The sequence below is a fragment of the Lepidochelys olivacea genome (assembly GCF_965140295.1).
Source record: "Lepidochelys olivacea isolate rLepOli2 genome assembly, chromosome: 6".
Classification (NCBI taxonomy): domain Eukaryota; kingdom Metazoa; phylum Chordata; order Testudines; family Cheloniidae; genus Lepidochelys; species Lepidochelys olivacea.
Genome location: NC_140416.1, coordinates 61,529,378 through 61,547,328, shown reverse-complemented (window position 1 = coordinate 61,547,328; position 17,951 = coordinate 61,529,378). Strand labels below are relative to the sequence as shown.

Below are 17,951 nucleotides of genomic sequence, written 5' to 3'. Positions count from 1 at the left end.
ACTTACGGGCCAGATTCAGATACTATACTCAACTGAGTATACTATTTCAATGGGTTACTCATGGAGTAAGGTACTATTTAACATAAGCATGCCAGAATCCAGCCTTAGAGTAAATAGGACTCCCGCCCCCACCTCAAAAATAACCAGTTTGTGATTCACTTACCTTTGCATCTGCCTCGATGCACTACACTCAGACCTGAGTCCCTGCATTTGGCTCTCTGGTAGTCACACATTGACTCATAAGTCCTGCCATCTGAGGCGCAGAGGGGTTTCGACTGGGACCTGGAGCAGTGGAGGTTACATTGTGGGTCTCTGTCACGGTCGCTTATTAAAAACTGAAGAAGGTGAAAAAAGTGGGGGAGAAGAGAGACAAATATTTGCTTTGGTTTAAGTCAGCCCAGATACTTTTTGAAGATAGAGATAAATGAAGCAGTTTAAATTCTTGACCTCCATCTAGATTTTCACCAGAAGACTGACTTGATTTAAAATGTCTTATTTTGAGAGGAACCACCATTCACCAATTTTCTTTAAACAATACTACCACTCAGTGTGCAGCCTCTGGAAGAGTGGGCATAAAGGTGCAAAGCCAACACAGGAAGTGCTGTACTGAATGGACCCGTGACCAGTCTAGTCAGTATCCTGTTGCTAACAGTGGCCAACACCACATGCTCCACCCAAAGGTGTAAGAAACACTGCAGGAGGCAAAGGTGGGCTAATCTGTACAGATATTGATTTAAGTCCTGAAACCAAAATAGAATTATGGAAAAAAGTAGCACTGGAAGAGACCAAGAGGTCATCAAGTCCACTCCCCTGCACTGAGGCAGGACTGGGTATTCCTAGTTTAACCTGTCCTTAACGTCCAATTATGGGGATTCCACAACCTCCGTTGAAGCCTACTCTAGTGCTCCATTATCCTTATAGTTAGAAAGTTTTCCCCTGATTTCTAACCCAAGTCTCCCTTGAGGCAGATTAAACCAATTACTTCTGGTCCTACCTTCAGTGGACACTGAGAACAACTGATCACAGACCTCTAACAGCCCTTAAGCTTTGACTATCATTTTATATCCCTTCCAAAACCATTTTAAAATATGCATATAACATAACTCTGGATGTTCTTGCTATGCATATAGATGTACAGTACCTCCTGCAACCTTGTTAAGTGCTCAGACTCAGTGACATCCTATGGTGGAGGTAACTGTCACCTCCAAGTTCCACACACTAATTACATGTTCTGTGAAAAAGTATTTCCTTTTTATCAGTTCTGAAGTGGTCATTTTTAAATTTAATTGACTAGCCACTTGTTCTTGTGCTACAAGATAAGATAAAACAGAAGTCCCCCCTCTACCATGTGTTATTTTATGTACTTTTATCATGTCCCCACTTCTTTCTGAAGGTAAACAATCCCAATATTTTCATACGAGAGGTTTTTTTGAGGTCCCTAAATATTCTCATCATCCTTCTTTGAAACCCTCTAATTCTGCAATATCCTTTCAGATATGGCAACCAGTATTGCACACCAGTAAGGCTACACCATTGATCTGCAGAATGGCATTATATTTTCCATATTCTTCTCCATCACAAAATCGTATTTGCTTTTTTGACCACAGCTGCACATTGAACAGAGGTCTTCATTAACCTGTCCACAATGATACCAAGGTCCCTTTCCTGAATGGATATGAACCAAGAAACCTTGATTGCCAGTCCCCTGCTATAACCACTAGATTACAGTTTCAGCAGGTTCTGTTTTTTCTAGTAGCCTCTTACTTTTCCATTTCCCTCTTGGCCCCTCTTATATGCCCCATTGTTTATAGATATGGTCAGGTTTCAATTTCTATGTAAAATCAGAGCAACTATTTGCAACAAAATTTCAGTGCAGCTCCAGTAATGAGTCTTATAAGGACCAAGTAGGGATTGATCTTTAGTCCTCTCTTTAGTCCCTATTATATACTTAACTTCACCCTTCCTTCTCAAAACCCCTTTCCTCTGTTGCCGACTCTCAAGCCTGGGAATCAAAGTCCCTTTCTCAAGCCTGCTGGCAAAGCACTTATGAGCTCAGCAGTCCAGAGCTGGCTGGCTGGCAAGTGGTCCCTGACTGACACTCTCTCTCCTTGCATATACAAAGGCACAGCTCTTCAAGTGCACTGATAGCTGGATGCCTTACAGGGAAATGTGAGTCATCACCATAATCACCTTGGAGTTACAGTTGTCTACAAAGCTGTCTGTTTTATGCTTTGAGGTTCAAACTGTTTGGGGAGGTGGGGCAGAACCACCATTGCCCAATGTTCTAGTTTGGATTGGTTTTTACCACTCCAAAAAGATAGACTTATTTTAAAATGAAACTTCAGAGAAGCATATCATTCAATCAGTTCAATAAGCTGTAAAGGGATTGAGAAGGCTAATATCACAAACCTATCAAATTCATTCTGTATGCTGCTGAATCTTTAGGTACGAGTGCATTATTAGAAATCTCATTTAAACAGCTGACAAAAGTGGGCTGGATTTAATTTGGACGGTGAAAGCCAATTTTATTCTAAATGCTTATTTGTCTGGAATTTGATGAGTATCTAGTGGTAAGAGTACGAGTCCTTGAAGTTTGTCAATTCTGTTCCTGCATTACTCATCACAGTTGGGAATTTCTGATATTATTTTTAAAATGTTGGTCCAGGTCTTCGCAACAACATAATAGGATTTGACAAATAGACAGAAGTTGGGTCTGTGTATAATAGGTTAATTAAAATTTCTCTAAATTGCTATTGATCTATTTGTACCCACTGGAGTGCTAAAAATTTTTCCAATGACAATCCAGTCAGGTATGCTAAGGCCCAGAGACAAAGCTATAGATGGAGAAGTTGAGGCCCTCTACCAGTTTGCGATATCAGAGGCTGTTTTGCAGCTGCCCATATATACAAATTTTAAGAAGGAATTTTAAGAGATTGTAGAGTACATCTACAATTAGTAGAACAAAGGCGATAAATATTCATTCAAAGATAGAAGCCATTCCCATCAGGAGAAACAGGAGGTTTCTCAGACAATCCATTCTGATGGCTTGAACTTGTTGGATTAAGGTTACATTATTGCAAATTCTTCACGTTACAGATTGAGCTCTAGATACCAAAAGATCCAGGAGGCACCCTAAAGTGGAGTCAGTGTCTACCACCCCACAGTACTGCTTCTAAGTTACAGAAACTCAGTTTGCAGCCTGAAAGTTTACTGAAACAAATTCAGTGAACTCTAATGAGCCAATTTACAAAATCAAAAGCCTTTTCAACATTTGTTTGGATTACAGTAGCACCTACATGGCATACAAGGTGGTTTCCTTACACCTAAAATGCCAATCCTGCCAAAAAGTTTGCAATCTAAGACGTTAGACAAGCTGGTGCTTGTTTTATTGAAAAGTAGATTATGTTGAAAAGTCTGTATTAAATTCCCAAAGGATATACAATTCTGTATAGAGCATGTCTGATCAGGGCTGGGAAGTAGTCTATTTAATAATCCAACAGGACTAGGTGGGTTGGAGATGTTTCTAAAGGGCTGTGGAATTTTTTACTTGTAGAATACAAGTTCCAATCTAGCCCAGATCATGGGTAGAGAACTAGAAGTGATTTCTTGTAAGCCAACAGATTTGTCTGAAGGAAAAGATGGTTCTCAAATCTGTCTAGTTGGTGGTTCTCAGTCCAGTTTTGAGTTATAGTGTGAACACCTCTCAGCAGCCTTTGTCACAGACAGTGATGTAAATACCAACAGATGGTCTTTTCAAAAAGAAAAGGAGTACTTGTGGCACCTTAGACTAAAATTTATTTGAGCATAAGCTTTTGTGAGCTACGAATCACTTCATCAGATGCATGAAGTGAGCTATAGCTCACAAAAGCTTATGCTCAAATAAATTTGTTAGTCTAAGGTGCCACAAGTACTCCTTTTCTTTTGCAGATACAGACTAACATAGCTGCTACTCTGAAACCTGTTGGTATTTAGTGAACCCACCACTTTAGTCTGTACACGCTAGATCTGCAAGTCCACCTCACCATACACGCAGTGCAGGATTGTTCCTTATGGTATACTTTGTAATGCTTTGCCCCCATTTCAAATTTAAACATTGTCTTCCTTGTTGGTGGTCTCTACAGAAAAGCCAAGGAGGGAATGTGCCATGGATGCTGAGCTACATTTCAGGCCATTTAAGTTTGTGTGAGGCACTGTACAAAAGCACACAAGAGGCATCCCTCCCCTCTCAAATGCTTACCATATGCGAAGGGAACCTTGGGGGAAGCATTTCTGTACCAGAACCTAAACCTCTCCCTTCTGCAAATGCATTTACACAGGTGCTCACTCAATCACTTCCCAAACTAGTTTCAGCTTCTTCAGACTTGAAAGAGATAAAAGGTCAGAATAAAGCTACATTTGCCAGCAAAGCATATCTGCTTTTTTTCCCCACACCTCAACACCACACACTGATTAAAGGGCTTTTAATGACTGTGAAGGAAAGCAGACTCCCTGCAGCTGCACAGCAGCTGGAACCACTTGTGTTATTTAGCAGAGAAAGGTCTGACCCCACAAGTGAAAATGAGTTTGGTGGTCACTCCTTCTAGTCCCCATCATAAGCACACTGAAAAATTTAGCCTGGCTCTTTCTGAAATGGTAGGCTCTACTGAAGCAGCTGCCCTGAATCAGGAATAGCAAGTTTGGATTGAGGAGCACTAACCTTGTGGAAGTAACTGACTGTGGAAGTACTCACAAGAAATGGAAGAGGCAGGGTGTGGCAGTTCTGGATTAAGGTGTATTGGCAGAACTGCATTTCAGGAAAGAGGTGCAGAAGATCCAGAATGTGAGAAGTTGGCAGAACTCTGTGGGGACAAAGACTGAAAAAGATGGAGATGTGAGACATGATGAGGCCAGAAGTGAGGTGCCTTGGTAGAATTGCATACCTGTCGCACCCACTAACAGCAGGGATTACTGCATAATAAGACTGAAAAAAAAAAAGAGCTTGAGGAAAGAAGCCTGCACACAGCATGTCTCAAGCCAGCGTTACATGCCTGTGACTGTCATGGGCATTAAACTTCAAAGTTGAGGCAGGGAGGGGGCAGGTGTAGTTTAATTATTTTATTTAAAAGAAAGGTGCACATTCCTCAGTCACTGCTCATAGAGAAGAGGTTTTTGGAGGTTTTTTTTTTTTTTTTTTTTTTAATTCAAAAAGGGGATTTGCCCCATCCATACACATGGGCTTCTCTTATGGACTGTAGAAACCTTGTGTTCTGGGCTTAAAAAAAGAACCTAGTTTTGTGTTACCACTAAACATGGACAGTCATGAATACATATTACTTTAATGTACTTTAAGTATTATATCCATGATATACCAAACACTGATATACAAGCAAGGGAAGACTACACAGAATGGAGAGTTTCTGAAGAGATGTATTAGAATGATGCAATCAGCATTGCCGACCCCAAGTGGTCAAAAAACTCATGCAAATTTTTTTAAATCTCGTTTTAGCTGGTAAGTTTTAGGCTCCTTTTATTTGCCTTCTGGCTTTTAATAGAGCTGAGCAAAACCTTTTCAGTGAATAAGTGGTTTGCCTGAGGTGGAAAAGGCTTTTTTTTAAAAATGTCACACACAATTTTTGGATGTGTTCAACCCAAATTGAGTTTTCCCCTTCCCCCCAAACCCAATTTTTCAAGACTTCCAGCAAACCTCTTGGCGCTGCCTCTCAGGGTGACCGCCATTAGCAACTGACCCCAGGCCTGCCCTCAGACCACTGGTGAAACCTAAGATCATCAAGAAGAGAACCAAGAAGTTCATCCGCCATCAATCAGATCACTGTCAAGATCAAACGCAACTGGTGTAAGCCAAGAGGTATCGATAACAGAGCTCGCAGGAGGCTCAAAGGGCAAATCTTGATGCCCAACATTGGTTATGGTAGCAATAGAAAGATGAAACACATGCTGCCCACCGGATTCAAAAAGTTTCTAGTCGACAACGTCAAAGAACTTGAGGTGCTGCTGATGAGTAACAAGTCTTATTGTGCAGAGATTGCTCACAATGTTTCCTCCAAGAACCGCAAGGTATTTGTAGAGCGAGCAGCTCAGCTTGCTATCAAGATCACCAATCCAAATGCCAAACAGACAGTTAGTTATTTGTGTAGTTTAAGTGTAGGGTTCATGTTTTCAAGCTTTCATCTGTAACCATAAGGGCAAGGAACTTTTTTTTAAATGAAAAATTCTCATGTAATTTCATCACTTCAGGATGTAGGACCTTAAGAAAACACACCCCAAATATCATGACACAATCAAGTCACATGAGCTGGCCACAATAGGTCTGCTTCCACAAGGATGGTCAGTGGGAGCCCTATTGCTTGGCCATATAATATTGCAGTGTCCCATTTAAGAAAAATAGGGCACTCACCTAGTATGTGGGAGACAAGTCCCTGCTCCAATGACTATTTATCTTATACAAAAGTAGAAGGGGAGATATTGAGAAAGTCTCACACAAGAATATCCCATAGCCTGGTGGATAGGGCACTCTCCTATAATGTGGGAGACAAGTTCAAAATTGCTTTGCTTCAGGCAGAGATGAACTCAGGTTTCCACATGTTTGGTGAGTGCCTCCACCACCGGGTTAAAGGTGGCTGCCTCCACCCCATTTGAACATTTTGTTAATCTAGTCCTCCAAAATGAGAGATTTCATTTTTGACAAAATCGATTTTGGACAAGTCTGATCAGGACAAAGTTTCTTTTTGACTCTACTCAAAAACTTGATTTTTTTAATTCACTAGAAGTTTCAGTTCTGGTTCAACCTTTGATTTCTTTTTCCTTGGCATTGTCACAAGCCAAAAAGCTACTGACCTGAGCAGTATTTGAACTGGTGACCTAGAAAGAATACAAGTACCAGAGTCAAAGATGTTATGGGGACTGGGTCTTCCTGAAGGATCTGTATTTACCACATTGATGCACAGGACTATCTTCACAAAGAGAAAGAATTCAAGAGAAATTCTTAGAATCTGATCTTTACTTCCACAAGCTCTGCTATTGATTTAGAGGAGACAAGGACCAGACTCTTACACAGATTAGGAATTACTGTAATATCTAAATTCCAAAGCAGATTTTTGATTTACAGTCTACATGCACAATTCCTTCATCACAATCCATATGGAAGATGATGGAAGATGTCAAGGTACTGGATAAGAAGACATCCAATTTAAACTAAACTAGCAATTGTGCAGTTTAATAGGATAGAATACTATTTTTAAAACACTTCAATATCTGGCAATTACAACACCTGTATTTTTATAAGTCATTTCAGTTTTATACAGCTAATCAAATGATTTGTTTGGCTAAACATCCCCTAAAATCATAAGACCAGAATGGGAGGTATACTATTGAACTGCAACTATGAACATAATATTGAATGTTGAAATAGATAGCTCTGCTTAGCTTGTACTGTACATCAGTTAATACATAACACACTTCCGGGTCCTCTGCCCTAGGAATCAGCAACTTCAAGGCAAAAACTGGCAACACAACTATGCTGTTGAATAGCTATGGTGGTGAGAGAGTAGCTGGGGAGAAGATAATTGAATACTAACTCATACAGTACGGAAAACATGTATTAAAAATGCTCCTGAAAGGAAGATTTTGGCTGCACTAACTTTAGCTGAGGTTGTATGGGTAGTCTGGGAAGTAGTCATGCACCCCACCCCTTCCCCCCACCCCCAAGGATTTAACTTCACTCATTTAAAATGAGCAGTATTTTAACATTACTTGAATGAAAGTGCAACAGATATTCAGGCCATCAGATGTTTGCACTGACCCCCAAATACAAGAAATGCAAGTCTAACCCACAAATAAAGAAAGGTTAAACATACTAAGGGACCAACATACCTTTTACGGTGTGGGGTTCCCCCCAGTATTAATTTTCCTATTATAAATGCTGGAGGAAAACAAGAAATCCAGATGCTCACCTACAGTCAAGGCATGAAATTCAGGTCCCACTGAATTCCATGGAAAAAACTCCTATGGACTTCAATAAGATGAGAACGGCATCCTGAAAGTTTTATTGTTTTTAATAAAATAATTCAAATCTGTTTGGTTTAGAGAGTCCTCTGCTTGTTCAGCATAATTCAAGAATTAAGCCATACACATAATGTCATATGACTTATGTTATGCAAGTCAGTCTTCCCAATGTAGTTGTATCCCATATTATAGTAAATTATATTGGTACCTGGGTTGTCCCCCGAGCCACCAAAACAATCACATTAGATGCTTGTTGCCATTAGATAGTTAAAAGACAGCTATTGTACTATAATGGGATGCATCTTCCTTAAACAGAAGGGTTTCAGGGATTTAAAGCCACTAGGATGGGATAAGCAATAGAATGTACCTCCAGCTGAAGAAATCTTGAACAGTGTCACAGATGTGTACACAGATTCTCATGTTTATGAGAATGTTTAAATTGGAGGTTGTTCCTCATATTCTTTGCAATCTGCAAGGCATCCTAATATTAGTGTTAGAAGTTAGTTTTCTTGAACTTTGGTATAAAGTCAAAATATTGCCCTTTTCCACACCTCTCCATTGTATATCAATTAAAAGGCACCTCTGTCCATTGTTAAGTTCTATCCATATTCCATATGCAACATATTTAGCCCTAAAAACAGCCAAAGTAGCACAGTGTCTTAGAGCTATTTTTCTAGAGCCAGCTCTAAATTGGCAGTCCTAGTCAAACACAGATAAGCTTCTCTATTTGTGAGCTTAAGTACAGTATGTTCATCTTGCCCATTTTGCCTTTAATGCCAAAAATAAATTTTAATTTCCTGAAGTGTTAGAAGATGCAAGTGAACATAACTGAATTTAACTATATAATCCAGATGTCTTTCCTCCTTCCTTCCCCCCCCATATATTCTGTAGGCCCCATGAAAATTGTTATGGTTATTGCCATTGCTGGAGAAAGAAAAGCCATAAAAACCACCACCAGCATTTATTCTCTATCATCTTTTTCCATAAGGAGCGTCATTTTGCCAACATTCTACTAATGATTTTAATTGTGCTCTCCCAGAATAGTCTATTGAGAAATGCAAGACCTTCTTTTTGCCTTCATTCTGTCTGTCATTTAGGAGTATAGAAATAGCTTAATTTCCAAATTAAATAGAGGCTGTAATCTCGGAAACGTGAATGCGATATACACACCACACGGCACCATTTGGAAAAAAACTTACCCAAATTTGGGTAAGGCATTCCTTTAAGAGTCCACTCATTCCATATCCAAGAGGGTTATGTTTTCACCAGTTATTCTGATCTGTAATTTTTAAAAAATTATGTTCTATTATTTAAGTGATATGCTAGCAATAAGTTATTCTCTTTAATTTCTATAGGTTCCTGGGGTTTGGTTAACTCCATAGACTGAAGTTATTTGACACCACCATCTCCCACATGCTTTATGAGGTCACTCTTTTCCCCAAGAGTCGTAAGGTTGTGCACCTAGGGAAGGCACAAATGTGCCAACTGTGGAGTGCCTGTAACTCCAGAGGAAAGCCCTGCTACAATATAGCTTAGGTGTTCCACAGAGGAAGCACTTACCCCTAGTGGGCCTTCTTGGCAGTACTCCGAGCAGGTCAGAGCTATGAAGGCTTAGAAGCCCTAAAGTGACATTAAAATTATTGCATTCATGTAGTAAAGCTTTCAGTGCCATATTATATATAAAAAAAATGTTGGCTGCATTAACTCTGGCCTTGTCTAGATTAGAAGATTTAGACACGCAATGTTGTACCTTCTCACATGCCTTGTGTCTCAACATAAGAGTTGCAACTGGATCATGCCACAAGTCATGCCAAGCACTCTGGAGCATGCCTAGAATGAACCATGACTGACAGACTGAATCATATCAACTCAAACACATCACTGCCCATGGAGTTCAATGTTGTAATACAGAAAAACAATCCATGGAAAGCTGTTCTTAAAGAGACAACTCTCCATTCTGCAAAGAGGAGAGCCATGCCAAAGGAGGTGATCAAGAGCCCTATGAGGCAAAGCTGGTTACCATGGAAGACTTTCCTAGTGAAGACTGTGGATGTTTTGAGAGTTAGACCTGTCCTCTTACAATCCCCTGTGCATCAGCAAAGTATACCAGAAGGCCAAGCAGAATCACCCTGGAAGCATTGTCATTTGGGGCAGTGCTGAATGCATGCCCACAAAGCACTACCAGTAATATAATGGAGTACAGCACTAGGGTGAATGCAAACTAACAGCAAGTCCACTAAGCGCGCGCGCGTGTGTGTGTGTGTGTGTGTGTGTGTGTGTGTGTGTGTGTGTGTGTGTGTGTACACTTTGTTTGGATGCACTGACTCATGCCAGCAACAGCTGAGACAACTAAATAAAGGTAGGTACAACTGAGCTATCAAGGGTCTCCTCCACAGGTCTTACTGCACATTTCCAGGTGACCTGGCCAATAGTCTTACAGCTCTGGCAGAAGCCATAATGCCACAGCAGGGCCCCAGTGGAGCAAATGGAGGGGCAACTGTTGCCATGTCACTCCACATATCTAAGGAATATTTTTCCTAGAGCTCCTAGACTCATGGACATTAGAGCCAGAAGGGACAATTGTGATCTAGTCTTACCTCCTGCACATTGCAGGCCACAGAAACTCACCCACACCTGAAATCGACCCTAACCTCTGGCTCAGTTACTGAAGTTCTCAACTCATGGTTTAAAAAGACTTCAAGTTACAGAGAATCCACCATTTATGCTAGTTTTAACCTGCAAGTTACTTGTGCCCCATGCTGCTGAGGAAGGTGAAAAAACCCCAGTGTCTCTGCCAGTCTGACTTGGGGGAAAATTCCTTCCCAACCCCAGATCGGAAGATCCCACCCCCTCCAAACTCCACAGCCTTCCAAGTTCCATTCTCCTTAAGAAGGCTATTCTCTGTAAATGCCATTAGGTTAATAAGCAACCGGCAAAGAAGTATTCCAATGGAAACTGGAACACAGCCTTGATAAGTCACTACTGCCAACATAAGAAATAAGGCTACAAGATTTAAATCCCAGGAAGGTTGATGCTGCCCATCTGCATTCAGTTTATAGATCTCTAAAGGCTGACTGTCTCCTCTGAGAGACCAATGCACAACAAAAAGCCCAGTCTGCTCTTTGTGAGCATTAAAGAGTCTGTTGCACTTTTCATATATTTACCTCTCTGTCATCCTTAACTCAAGTTTCTCCTTAGGTTCCCTTCACCTGCCAGTCATCTTCCAGCCCAGAGTTCACTGTGTTTCAATGGTTCTTTATGGATATAAAAGTTTGAAGTTATTTAAGATTTTTACAGGGTGAAAGCAATTTTACACCACCCACACATACCTCTCGATCTGTCCTCCCTCCACCAAAACTTGGAAGAACAAATGGAATTTTAAGGCTTGTGTTTTTGTTTTGTTAAAGAGGAACTCAATGTTCTTTATAGGGAATATAGGAATCTCCATATCAAATTAGACCAGCAACCACCAGTCTAGTATCCTGGCTCTCACTAAGCACCCAGATCTAGCCACTAACAAAAATGCAAGAAATTCTATAGTGAGTAGTTCTGAAGCAACCTGTCCACAGGAAAAGCTCTTGACTTCAATGTACTGTGCCAGTGAGATGCACAAGCCAATCATGTATCGTGTGGACAGGTATTTCCTTTTATGTGTTTTAAAATTGGACCTGCATGACAGGTAGATCTTTCAAGACTACAGTCTTTGTTTTAAGAAGTGTAGTGAGGGTGTAAATTGTCAGAATGGCATCCTAAAAATGTTAAGATAAGGTGCACAGTTTTAAAAAGTCTTATAGTTAACTATATGGGTAAAATAAACACTTATTTTTATATACACACAGTACACACCCATGAACACAGGAGGTACACACTGATATCTTCCAACATATATCATCATGGAGCCAGGTTCTGGATGTTTCGTTAATTGCGTCAGGTGGATTTTGGACTTCTTTAGCAGGGTTGGTTACATTGACCCAGAGATGCTTGTATTATTTTAACTAGATGTATAAGGCATGGTTTAAAAACGGAACAAAAATAATCCTGTTAGCCAAAGAAATAAAGGCAGCCTGGAATTTAGAGCAAGAGGAAGAAAAAATCAGGACACATGAAAGAAACTCATTTCCACTCAAAGCAGGATTGTTTTTCAAGTCTCCAAGGGACGCCTTGCTTTAATAATCCTACTATATTTGGCTGTTGTGTTAGGTTGATTTTATCTTCTTTCCCTCATACCTATTTAAGTCAAATGCTCCTATCACTTCCAGGGTGTAACCAAGCACAGTTTTTGCCCTTTGTGTGTGAATTTAATGTTGATGAAAATTTGGTGGGTGCAGAGCACCCACCGGCAGCTCCACGCCCCGCCCCAGCTCACCTCCGCTCCGCCTCCTCCCCTGAACTCACCGCCCTGCTCTGCTCCACCCCCCACGGGAAGCTGGGGCAGGCTGAGAAGCAGGCCACGGCTTCCTGCTCAGACCCAGGGAGGCAGAGGTGAGCCGTCCACACCACAGCAGGTAACCAAGGGTAGGGGGCACGCAGGGGAACCACTCCCTGCCCCAGCTCACCTCCGGCACCCTTGGCCTGAGCAGGAAGCCGCCGCCTGCTTCTCAGCCCTCCCAGGCTTCCTGCCGAACAGCTGATTCGCGGAAAGCTGGGGGAGGGGGCGGAGAAGTAGAGCAGGGCGGGGCATTATGGGGAGGAAGTGGAGTAGAGGTGAGGTGAGCTGTGGCCAGGCGCAGGGCAGGGAGCTGCTGGTGGGTGCTCTGCACCCACCAAATTTTCCCTGTGGGGGCTCCAGCCCCAGAGCACCCAAGGAGTTGGTGCCTAAGGCGCCACTTTTGAGGTGATCAGTGGGGGAAGCAGCTGCTCCCCCCCCCAGCTATGCTCCCCTGCCCCTAGGAGCCAGAGTGACCTGCCAGATGCTTCCTGGGAGCTGCCCCATGTAAGCATCTCCGGGACTTCCCACCTCGACCCCCGGCAGGTGCCTCTGGCTCTTAGGGGTGGGGTGGGCACCCACTATGGTGGCCCATGAGACCCTCCTGCCCAGTTCTGGGGGCAGGCAGGGGACAGGAGGAGAGGGGGTGGATGGGGCGGGGTCCTGGGGGCAGGCAACGACCCCCTGGTGGGGCGAGGAGGGAACCCATTGTTAAGATTTTGGCAGCTCATCACTGGTCCCACCCTGCCACTCATGGCAGCCTAGAAGCTGTGGGTTTCCCCCCGGCCTTGCAGCTCCCAGCCACCTGCAGGCAGAGGTCACGGTGGTCTTTGGAAGTCATGGATTCTGTGACCTCTGATAAAATCAGCACCTTACTTATCAGATATCAGTACAAGCTGCTTCAGGAGAAGTAGCAGGAAAACCCATAATAAGCAGTTCTAGAATAACTTGACTAGGAGGAAGTTCCTTCCTAACCCATCTCAGATTTGCTTGCATCCTGAAACATGGGGGTTCAGATCCCATCAACAGTTTAAGTCTACGTAATGTAACTATCTGTTCTCGTCTGCCATAAGCATCCAGGCATTTCTGAATGTGATTACAAACATTGCTTAGCTGCGAATACGTAATTTAGAAACACAATAAATTTTAGTTAACTTTGTCATAAACAAATTAAAGGGATCCTGGCTGGGAAATGGCAGGAAATAAAGTTCTCAGTTACTGGGCACTAACTCCACAAATCAGAGGGTGGGGTTTTTGGTAGGGGAGGAAAAGCAGAAACCAAGCTAAGGTTGCACTTACTTCCAAAGTAGCATAAGGTCTGTAATCTCAATACGTGACTCCTAGTGGATTACACTAGTATGTGACCTTGTTCTGACCTATTCAAACCCAACCCTTTTATGGTTAGGAAGCAAAACCTTGAATTTAGTCAACCAATTTACTAAAAATTAGAGGGTGGAGGGAAGGAATGGGGATAATTATCTTTAATAGATTTCCATATCTACTAATGTTAATTTAAATGAAAGCAGTTTGTTGCACGATGAGAAAATGCTGTTGTTCTGTCATTCTTTTTTCTGAGCTCTTTTCACAAAAAGATTCAGGGTCTTGTTACGCAAATAGCATGGCAGAACAAGCCAAAAGAATCCTGACAGAGATTGAAGGTTAGTTCTATTAACATGAAAAAATTTTGTTTCACCAATGAAGTGACAAGGGTATTTCCAGAACTTAAGTGAAAGGAATGCTTATGGGATATTTCTGAAGGAAAACCTCACATGTAAACATGCTACATGGAATGCCAGCAAGCCATTAACATGGCCACTGCAGTAAACCCATCAGAAGAGGAAAAAACATATAGCTATTAAAGAATTGTGGGGAAGGGGTGGAAATGTTCCCCCCAAAAGAAGATCCATACTACCTATCGAGACATTAGAGGAAACTCCTCTCAGTTCTTAGTACTTATTCCCCCAATACAAGGCAAAATTCACTTTTGCCACACCTGCTTAGTGCCTATACCCCTGCAAAGACTGAACAGGGTTTTAAAAAGTGACTTAAATGTGAACATGAACAATTCATCTGTATACTTGCGTATTTCTTTCCGAGTACAAAAGTTATGGACTGGCTTTTGGCTTAAGTGGACAGATTTTTCACGATAATTTTGTACTGCAGAACTGTTTTAGTGCTTGTTTATTTTAATCAAAAGGGAGGCTGCAAAGTTACAATGAAGTGTTTTCACACTCCTGGCTAGGAACTGCAGGCAACTGATGCAGATTACCTGCTTCTAGAGACAGGCACTGCAGTTTACATTTTTCATTCTTAGGGGGGAAGTCAAATTTGCAGACATTTATTTCCAGCTGTATACGACATTTCACCTCCAATGCACATAACAAAGCCTCCAACTTTATCAAATCACCAGTACTCAGCTGCTTGCAGACTCTCACTGGAACACTGAACTGTTCGGGGCTGATACTAAAATCACCATATCAGTAACAGAATTAAACATAAGGGTGATGTGCACCTCTTTTCACATTGCCGACTACCTCAGGTCCAAATTCTGTCTTCCAACACATATACAAAAGTCTCCAGATCAACTTTCCTCCAGTTGCGCTCACAGGTTTCAGAAGCATTTTGCAAACATCAAGGTACAATCCACATGCATGTCCCTTCTGGCTATTAAGCTAGCGTGCACATACGAGATCTATTTTTTGTAATCTGTCTTCCTGAATCAGGGTACAGTATTAGGGTCTCTTAAAATGAGACAGACCTTTGCAGAATAAATCCTTGCCAATTCTTTGTCAAGATTACTGGTGGGGGTGGGGGGGCTCTCTCTCCCCCTCCAATGGCAAAACAGCTGTGGTTTTATCTAGATTCCTCAGATTTTCTGGATCTTTCAGTCTGGTTCAAGACCTGGCTGCGGTACAGAAACATCCCCTCTCACTAGTCCGCACCCTTCTTCTGGCAACGGGCACAGATCAAACATCCATTTTTAAAAGGGCTATCAGCTCTTGAGTTTAATGTTTTTATGAGACATTTGCAGACTGAAATAGGAGTTATATGTGAGCAGATGTTTTCGCAGAGAGAGACACCCCCCAGGAGGGCTATGTTGAATTGTTCTGTTCAGGGTACAGCATGTTCCTGTTGTATGCGTTTGGTGTGCATATGAGGCTGCCTGGGCCAGAGTGAGGTTATTTGGTGAATATGGAGGAGAGGTCCCATGACATTTCCTTTCTAGCCAATGGGCAGTGTATTGTCTGCATTGGCAGGTCCTGAGAGGAGGGCATGGATGAAGCTCCATCCAGAAAGTATGCTGGTGGGAAATATGCAGAAGAAATGACAAGGTTTATCATCTGTTGCATGCATGATGGTGCGGAAAGAGGTAGACGGATTGCTTAGTGATCTGGGGCAGGTGTCCTGTTAGATGAAGTAGCAGCAGTGACAAAACTCCTTTTCTGTATACAACTGGAGTAGAAGACTGCAGCCTCTCCTTTCAAGATACAGGCTTCTCTAGTCATTGAGGTCTGTGGATTCCTACAATTTCCTGAAATGGTGCTACAGCAGATGACTATTTGGAAACTGAAACTACTGCAAAACATGGCGGCCCACTTGCTTTGTGGTGCTTCTACAGTCTTTTCTGGCTTCCATTTAGTTTCCTGTGGCTAAAAAAACACCCACCACACTATATTGATGGTGACTTACAGTATAATACACCACGTGGTTTGGAGTTCCCACTATCTTAGGTGATTGTGCTGACACCCTCCAGATTTAAAGAGGGGAGGGACCCTTCGCTCTAGAACTCCCTCTTTGTCAATCCAGCACATCTCTCATTTGGCAGCCCTCAAGGGATTTGCCTGAAGGGATACTGAGAAGGGGTCTGACTTCTTTCCTTTGGGGGAGGGTGTGCAGTTTAAGTATGGTCAATACTAAATCAAATTGCTTTCATACTGTATAGATACTAAAAAATGTGCAAATAATGCATTTAAAACTCAATAAAAAAAAGACATTGACCAGATTAAAAAAAATAATGTCTGCACATAGAGGCCTTGTCTACACTAGGCAATTTGAAAAGAAAAGTCCTGTTACCACCATTGATTTGGCCCCACCCATGGTGGTACTAGTGTAGACAAGGTATTAGCAGACTGATAAGGATTAGACTACACAGAGCTAGACAGGACAGTGTTTCAAATGCCTGGTGTAATACAATGGGCTGCTTGGAGCCCTGTCTAAACTAGTGCTCACATTGTTACTATCATCTACAGAGCTCGGCCACTGCTAGAAAGTGGCAAATTTTATAACAAGAACCCTAGTGCAGATGCAGTCCAACTTTAACTAGACTATAGCAGCACTCAGTATGCCCTCATCCACAAAAAAAACTGTCTGGTGCTGATCAAACACTGCCTAGAAGTCAGTGTGATCAGGAGTCACTTGTGTAAACTAGCCATTGTGTCTCAAGATGTTAAAAGATCCATAGAAGATGGGAAATGAAAGGATTGCCTTGTGGCTAAAATATGGGTTTATGTGACAGAAGGGTTAAGAGCTGCGTCACAGCTATGATGCAGACATGCTGTATGACCTTGCAGAAGTAACTTCATTCTATGCCTGAGATTTTCTATTTGTAAGCTAGGAATAAACACTTATCTGGGGCACTGACGTATAGCCCTGCATGGGACTAGCGTAGCGTAGAGCCCTGCAGTGGGACAGGGATCCTGTGGTCCCACAGTACCCACTGCCATAACAGCAGGAATGGGATAAAAGAATAGTCACACACAGGGCTCTACTTGAAGCTTAAAGAACTGCACAGTGAGTGGAGAGATCCCCATCTGCAAAACACTACAGAAATGCAAACGATCGTAAAGTTTGTATATGGCAATATGTACTTGCAGTCCTGATTTTTTGTGTTTTAAAATTCCACTCCTATACTACCAAATACAGAACACCATAAGTGACAGAAAGTCAGATGAATTTTCTCTTAGAACATTAACCTTCTACTATTTTTACAATGGGGGAAAACTCCAGAGAACAAAGCACATTGACAGCCCTATGTGGGAGTTCAGTAATCTCCATCTCTGATGAGATTCCAAGGGCTGAAAAAGCCTGCCCCCATGTTCCACGTGCACCCATATTACACACTGAAAGCTCATTATTGGTCCATAACAGTATGCAGAGGCTGACATTAGCGAGGGTTAAAGTAATCACTATTCAGTTTTGAGTAACTGTTTTTGCTTGATAGCTTCCTGGTACGCAACACTTGGCAAACTAAAAAGGTACTGAGTAGACAGGTGCACAGAAACGCACATGAAAGTACATAGGGCACGGGAAGTGTAACCACACTGTTTGTTTTCGGACTAGAAAACTGCAGGAATTGATTTTTTTGGTTTGCTAGCAGTTCAAAAAAAAATTTTTTGTTTGGTTCAAGCCAAAAACAGATTCCAGAATTTTTGGCAAATCAGAAGCATTGGAAAAAGTTTTAGGTCAAAACAAAAAAAAAAAACACAAAAAACCCACAAGGGAACAGAGTGAAGGAAATGAAGGG

At 42.0% G+C, this 17,951-nt stretch overlaps 1 protein-coding gene across 5 annotated transcripts in view; it reads right to left on the bottom strand.

Moving 5' to 3' along the window:
- SMOC1 (SPARC related modular calcium binding 1) overlaps positions 1 to 17,951 on the bottom strand; it is a 201,297-nt gene that overhangs the window by 145,565 nt on the left and 37,781 nt on the right. For all 5 annotated transcript variants that reach the window (XM_084630120.1, XM_084630121.1, XM_084630122.1 and 2 more), the window contains exon 2: positions 164 to 335. In XM_084630120.1, coding sequence (XP_084486246.1) covers positions 164 to 335 — 172 coding nt within the window. The remainder of the gene's footprint in view (positions 1 to 163; positions 336 to 17,951) is intronic.